This window comes from Spinacia oleracea, chromosome 3 (genome assembly GCF_020520425.1).
Source record: "Spinacia oleracea cultivar Varoflay chromosome 3, BTI_SOV_V1, whole genome shotgun sequence".
Lineage (NCBI taxonomy): Eukaryota > Viridiplantae > Streptophyta > Magnoliopsida > Caryophyllales > Amaranthaceae > Spinacia > Spinacia oleracea.
The window spans coordinates 147,707,539-147,715,508 of record NC_079489.1 but is presented as its reverse complement, the minus strand read 5'-3'; the positions used below and the strand labels follow the sequence as shown (position 1 = coordinate 147,715,508).

General features: G+C 33.7%; 1 protein-coding gene across 2 annotated transcripts; it reads left to right on the top strand.

Moving 5' to 3' along the window:
• The first annotated feature begins 4,366 nt into the window (after positions 1-4,366).
• On the top strand, positions 4,367-7,591 carry LOC110776753 (pentatricopeptide repeat-containing protein ELI1, chloroplastic). Of its 2 annotated transcripts, none has more exons than XM_021981319.2 (2): positions 4,367-4,709; positions 4,889-7,591. In XM_021981319.2, the coding sequence occupies exon 2, from the start codon at positions 5,444-5,446 to the stop codon at positions 7,358-7,360; it is 1,917 nt and encodes a 638-aa protein (XP_021837011.2). In that variant the 5' UTR covers positions 4,367-4,709; positions 4,889-5,443; the 3' UTR covers positions 7,361-7,591. The 2 variants fall into 2 exon arrangements, with proteins under 2 accessions (XP_021837011.2, XP_056696877.1); XM_056840899.1 differs by having other exon boundaries at positions 4,451-4,469; positions 4,582-7,591.
• The last annotated feature ends 379 nt before the right edge of the window (positions 7,592-7,970 follow it).

Below are 7,970 nucleotides of genomic sequence, written 5' to 3'. Positions count from 1 at the left end.
CAAATTAGATTGCATAATTAACAAGGTTAGGCATTCAAACTTGTTAAACATATATAGTAGGTCAATCAAAAATTCAAGATTTATCAACAAGAATCGCAAATATTTAATTTAACATCTTAAATTTACGAAATTTTGCATTCGAAAAACTAAAACCTCCGAAAAGTCATAGTTAGGCTTCGAATTTGAGAATTCTGGGTTCGGCAGAAAATTACTATTTTTGTCAAAATTTTAGAATGCCTTTTACATGCGGAATTGACACAAAAATCACTCGATTTGGATGAGTAACGAAGAAACTGCCGAAAAACTGCGTACGTATAATTAAATAAACGCAATTTGCAATTAATTAACAATTACGAAAATTAATCACCCCTTTTAATTCTTGCAAATTTGTAATATTTAACCATGTTCATGCAATTTAGATTATGAAAATAATAAGAGGCTCGTGATACCACTGTTAGGTTATGATACATATGACAATTCATAAATCATGCGGAAAAACCATAAAGCCAGGAAAACATATTATTTACACATAATCATTTAGCATAGTTTAGATGCATACTCTTTGTTGCGTGCCCTCCCTAGCTGCGCCCGAACCGAACAAGAACAAGTCTTTAGGACTCCAAGTGTCGTCCCTCCGTAGATAGTCCACAGCACGTCCGGATCCGCCTTAAGATTGACCAACTAGAATCGCCCTTGAGGTACTTAGAAATTTCGGCACTTTATAGGCAATTGTATGACTGAATTTTGCTCTCAAAAACTCACTTTGAATACTTGAATGCTCGATTTAAATATGTGACCCTAGGCACCTATTTATAGAGTTATGGAAAAGGATTTGGAATCCTATTAGGATACTAATTTATTTCATTATAATCCTACTAGGATTCTAATTAAATAAACTAAATCTTTTAGGATTAGATTTAATCATATGACAAATCCCGGTAGCTTTAGGATTCGAGTAGCACACAAACACACACGCACGCACAGCAGCCCACGAGGGGCGCCATGCGCGCGCGCGCAGCCCGCGAGCTCGCAGCCCACTGCCGCAAGCCCACACGCTGCCGTAGCCTTGGCGCGCGCTGGGCCTGCCTTGCGGTGGGCCTGGCGCAGCCTTGGCTGGTGCGTTTGTGGCGCGCTGGCTTGCTGGGCGATGGCCCAGCTTCGTGCTGGGCGATGGCCCAGCTTCGTGCTGGGCCTTCGTCTGGCAGGCCTCGTCCGATGCTAATTCGTACGATACGCTTCCGATTAATTTCCCGATTCCGGAATTCATTTCCGATACGAACAATATTCAATATTTCCGATTCCGAAATCAATTTCCGTTTCGAACAAATATTTAATATTTCCGTTTCCGGAATTATTTTCCGATTCCGATAATATTTCCGATTCTGACAATATTTCCGTTTCCGGCAATATTTCCGATTCCGGCAATATTTCCATTTCCGATAATATTTTCCGATACGTACCATGTTTCCGTTTCCGGCAACATCTACGACTTGGATAATATTTATATTTCCGATACGATCCATATTTCCGTTTCCGGCAATATCATCGTTTCCGGAGTATTCATTTCTTGCCTGTGACGATCTCAGCTCCCACTGAAACCAAGATCCGTCGATTCCGAATATCCATAGATGGAGTATTTAATGCCATTAAATACTTGATCCGTTTACGTACTATTTGTGTGACCCTACGGGTTCAGTCAAGAGTAAGCTGTGGATTAATATCATTAATTCCACTTGAACTGAAGCGACCTCTAGCTAGGCATTCAACTCACTTGATCTCACTGAATTATTAACTTGTTAATTAATACTGAACCGCACTTATTAGACTTAACATAGAATGCATACTTGGACCAAGGGCATTATTTCCTTCAATAATGGTTACTATATGTGAACAATAGTTACTATATTATAATAATAGTCACTATATGTTTTATATAGTTACTATATGGTTTATGTAGTTACTATATATTTGAAATAGGTACTATGTTTATTTTATCATGATTTGGTACCATATGTTTAATTTCTTCAATAGTTACTATATTATTTATATAGTTACTATATGTTTGAAATATGTATTATGTTTATTTTATCATGATTTGTTATCACATGTTTATTTTCTTGAATAGTTATTGTATGTTTTATATAGTTATTATATGTTTGAAATAGGTACTATGTTAGTTTATTATCATGTTTTTTATGTTTATTCTACATTTTTAGTGATGTAGTTACTATATTATGGATCGAGTTACTATATTATTATCACACCAACTATGTCTTCAACTTTGTAACTAAATGACCATCAATAATATTTTTAGGTACTATATCTTGTATTATAGTGACTATATGTTTGGTATAGTTTTTTATTTATATTATAATGTTATTTTTATGTTGTCCTCTATGTTATTAGTAATAAGAGTTACTATGTTATGATCACAATAACTATATGATCATAACAATAACTATATCTGCAACCCTGCTCGTATATGACTATCATTAATGTTAAGAGATACTATATCATGTATAATAATAATTATATGTTTTTAATAGTTACTATGTTATCATTATGTTCTTTTATGTTTTTTTTTATGTTCTTTCTTTGTACTCTATGTTATTAGTAATAAAAGTGACTATATTATGATGACAATAACTATATGACTATAATAATAACAATAACTATATCTGCAATTCTGCGAGTATCTTACCATCGTTAATTCTAAGAGTTACTATATGATGCATAATAGAAACTATATGTTTTACATAGTTACTATGTTTTTTTTCATATTTAAATGTTAAATCATTAACTTAGTTTAAATATTATTGATTCAGAAATACAAAGATGATACACCCCGAATTGAAGTTGTGCAAAGAATAAATTTTGCAAGGAAAACAAAAGCGAGAGAAGAAGAAAATCCTGACAACAATGGAAACCAAGGACGTGGTAGAGGAAGGAGAGGACGTGCTGGTGGAAAAAAGAGACGTGGACGTGTCGATTAGTATTTTTTAGTTCAAAATATATTTGTTTTTAACCTGGTTTATTTAATAGATACAAATAATTAGAATGCCGTAGCTAAAACAACTAACCAAGTAGTGAATGTTTTCTTTATTACTGTTCAGGAGTTGTAATTACTGTTACTTTTGATATAGTTACTCTTTTTTATTTCAGTAATTATGTGATATACAATAGTAACTATATAATAATAAAAGTTACTATATGACGTCTAAAGCATCTATATATCATATTGTTTATTTTATAATATACTAATTGTTCTACAGATAAAGTTACTTTTCTATATGATATAGTTACTCTTTGGATAGAATAATTATTCTTATCGAAATGACTATATTATTATTATTATTATTATTATTATTATTATTATTATTATTATTATTATTATTATTATTATTATTTTCATAGTTACTATTTTGAACATATAGTTACTTTACAGAATCTATAGTTTCTATAATTTACTATTTTTGTCTGCAAGAATGAATATATAATTATTCTTATTTTTATAGTAATTGTTTTACAGTTAAAATTACTTTTCTATATGATATAGTTACTCTTTGGATAGAATAATTATTCTTATCGAAATGACTATATTATTATTATTTTTTCATAGTTACTACTTTGAAGATATTGTTACTTTACAGAACCTATAGTTTCTATAATATACTCTTTTTGTCTGCAAGAATGCATATATAATTATTCTTATTTTTATAGTAATTGTTTTACAGTTAAAATTACATTTCTATATGATATAGTTACTCTTTGGATAGAATAATTATTCTTATCGAAATGACTATATTATTATTATTTTTTCATAGTTACTATTTTGAAGATATAGTTTCTTTACAGAACCTATAGTTTCTATAATAGAAGACGCCGATTACCCGGTTCACGTTAATTTACAAAAACACCCTGGTCCACGCTAATTATAGTGTGGACCAGGTCCATACAAGTGAGATTGTATAAAATATAGTTTTTTATGCAATACTCCATATGATGATTAAATGAATATGTTCAAGATTTATTAACTAAATGAGTATGTTCAAGATTTATTAACTATTCAAAATTAACGTATCAATCATAACTTTATGGTAGAGAAATATTTCAGTCACATATATGACAAAGTATTAAAAAATTGGTCAAATAGTTTTAGAATATATCCATGCATGCACGTGACCTAATCTAGTACGGAGTATTATATTATTTATCACACTTATCTACTAACCCACTCCATACAACAAACTTATTTAAAAACGTAGGTACTAAATGCAGTACAGAATTCCCTAAATGTAGAATAAACTAACGACGTACAATTAAAAAATTTAAAAGACAAAAATGCCTTTATTTATTCATGCATTCTTCATCCCATTAATATATGAACTCCTTTTCGTTCTTCCCTGACTTTCTTCCTTCTTCAACAAACACAATCAATTGATTGCAGTCAGTCAATCCCTCCTTGCTAAGTTAAGATTTTTGTAGTTTAATTATTTTATTTGTTGTTTAATTGTTGATCAATCTTTCAAATTATGTATAATAACTGAATAATGAACTTCGGTTTTTTTTATCCGGAGGTAGAGTTCAGGTGTAGGGTCTCTGATCCGGAGGTAGAGGCCATGTGCCCGATAGTTTTTTCGGAGGTGTAGCCCTGCTGCCGGAAAAGTAAACTGGAGGTACGGTAAAGTTGCCGTAAAACATTACCGGAGGTAGGAAAGTTGTTCCGGGTAAAATTATCGGAGGTGGTTTAGGTGTTCTGGTTCACCCGTAAATCATGTTTGACTTGCTTTTTTTTTTGACTTATTTCATTTCTTCATTCAAATGTTAAACCAGTTTATTAGACTCTTATTTACCAGGCTTAAACTCAATTTATACATTTAAACGTCAGCTTTTCAGAATTCTGAATTCAGCGAGAGGGAGAGATGAGTGGAAATGGGGAGATCGTGTGTGTAACCGGAGCATCTGGGTATATTGCTTCTTTTCTTGTAAATGCAGGTAATATTATTTAGTTAAAGTTAAAGAGTTAAGAGTTGTTCATTAATATGTAATTGAATATTAGAGTAATTATATGACTTTTAGATGGAAAAAACGAATAAATTAGAAAAGGGACAGTTTAGAAAAAATAATATTTAAGTATTTGTTTAATTATTCTACATTTAAGTAAAACCATACCTGCATTTAGTACACCCCTTTAAAAATTTACACCCCTACTACCACTAACAAATTTTAATTTTTCACTAACTATATTAAAATAATATTTCACTATCAACTATCAACCATTAAATTTAATAAGTCAATTTAAGTGTCTTAAACCCCTCACTAATCAAATCGGTGCGAATATTAAGGGACGGAGGAAGTAATCAGGTTGTTGAATTGGTATCAAAGTATATGTTAGAAAAATATGAAGTCAACCATGGTCACATGGTGCAATAATTAAGGAAAGATGCAAGTATTTACCATAACAAACGCCATGTCGTCCTCTCCCTTATTCACATCCCAAACCCCACCACCCCCAAACGGCCGCACTTCCAATCTCTCTCCTCCGTCCAGCCACCGTCCGCAACCAGAAAAACTAGCATTTCTATTAGACAAGTGCCGAAACCTCACCCAACTCCTCCAAATCCACGCCGTAATTCTTCGACAAGGCCATGAAAACAACCCCATCTTGAACTTCAAGCTTCAAAAAACCTGCTCTTCTATCGGCCACCTTGACCGCTCTTTCTCCCTCTTCAAAAGGACTGCAAATCCAGATGTTTACCTATACACTTCAATCATCAATTCCCACTCTTCCCGAGGACTACAGCTCAAGGCTTTTGAGTTATATGTTCAAATGTTAACCCAAGGTGTTGAACCCAATGCCTTCACATTCTCTTCTCTGTTGAAATGTTGTTTGATTAAAGATGGGGTTTTGATCCATTCACAAGCAATCAAGCTGGGATATGATCAAGATTTGTTTGTGAGAACAGGGCTTTTAGATGTCTATGCTAAAGGAGGGGATGTAGTCTCTGCACGCCAACTGTTCGACACAATGCCTGAAAGAAGTTTAGTACCCTTAACCGCGATGCTAACTTACTATGCAAAACATGGGCATCTTGATGACGCACGAGTACTATTTGATGGGATGGAGGAGAAAGATGTGGTGTGTTGGAATGTGATGATTGATGGGTATGCTCAACATGGAAGGCCAAATGATGCATTGATACTTTTCCAGAAAATGTTAAAGGCCAAATTCAAGCCTACCGAATTCACTGTATTATCAATATTATCAGCTTGTGGGCAACTTGGTGCATTTGAGTTAGGCAAATGGGTTCATTCTTACATTATGAATAATAAAATTAAAGTTAATGTCCATGTGGGTACTGCCCTTGTTGATATGTATGCTAAATGTGGAAGTTTGAAGGATGCAAAGCTTGTTTTTGATGGTATAATTGACAAAGATGTTGTTTTGTGGAATTCAATGATTGTTGGATATGCAATGCATGGGTTTAGCAAAGAAGCATTGCAATTGTTTGATGAGTTGCTTTTCAAGGGATTACGCCCTACTTATATCACCTTCATAGGCGTCTTAAACGCCTGTGCTCATGCTGGATTAGTGTCTGCAGGGAAGAAATTTTTCGCTCTGATGAAAGATGCGTATAATCTTGAACCAAAGATTGAGCATTATGGATGTATGGTAAACCTTCTTGGTCGTGCTGGTCATTTAGACCAAGCTTATGACCTTGTCAAAGCTAATGTTAATCCCGACCCTGTTCTTTTTGGAACATTGCTAGGTGCTTGTCGCCTTCATGGAAACATTTCACTAGGAGAGGAAATTGCCAAGTTTCTTGTCACTAAAAACTTAGCAAATGATGGAACATATGTTCTCTTATCTAACATATATGCAGGTGTAGGGGATTGGGATGGTGTTGCTAATGTAAGAGCCATGATGAAAGAGAAGGGGATACAAAAGGAGCCTGGTTGTACCTCCATTGAAGTGAATAACAAGGTACATGAGTTTCTTGCTGGAGATTTAAGACACCCGATGAGCAAAGAGATATATAAGATGTTAGAAGAGATTACTAAGTTGTTGAAAGTGAATGGGTATGTTCCTCAGATAGAGACAGTGTTGAGTGATGTTGGGGTGAGGGAGAAAGAGCAATCTTTGGGTGTTCATAGTGAGAGACTTGCTATTGCCTTTGGCTTAATCAGTACTTCTCCAGGTACTACGATCAAGATTGCGAAGAACCTTCGTGTATGTTCGGATTGTCATGTAGTTACGAAGCTGATCTCGAAGATTACAGGACGGAGGATAGTTGTTAGGGATAGGAACCGATTTCATCACTTTGAAAATGGCATTTGTTCTTGTGGTGATTATTGGTAGTTAGTACAGTACATAGACTTGTCAAACGGGTCGGTCGGATCGGATTGTAAAAAAGTTATTTTCGAGTTCGGCTTAATTCGGGTCGGTCACCTTCGGGTTCGGGTTTATAAATGGCTGTTCAAGATCTAGAATTTCCGGGTTCAAGATTTTTAAACACGTAGTTGTATTATATTTTCATCAATTTAGGTAATAAATATACGAAATATGAGCATAAATTTATAAATTTTCCTACACACTTTTATATTTAGTCAAATTCAACCATAAATGAAGTATAATTTAATTTACTATATTACACCCAACAACAGTAACGTGTTTAGTATGCGTAAAATTGCTCATAATCTAATTTATACTAGAAATACAAATACACAAATTTTCAATCTGTCGGGTCAAAAATGAGTTAAATTGGGTATCGAGCATTATTTTTCGGGTTGCTCGGGTTCGGAAAAAATCGGGTTGCGGGTCATATAATCTTGTTCAAATTCCAGTATTTTCAGGCCGGTTTTCAAGTCTATTTTTGACAGTTCTAAATACATGTTCAAACTTCAAAGAGTTGAAATTTTGCTTGGAGTTGTCCGTTGTATCAAATTACTGGTGAGTGGTGTCTTAGTTA

Bases quoted from the DNA above. Each gene is read 5' to 3' on its own strand.
- LOC110776753 (XM_021981319.2), top strand. From the start codon at position 5,444: ATGCAAGTATTTACCATAACAAACGCCATGTCGTCCTCTCCCTTATTC.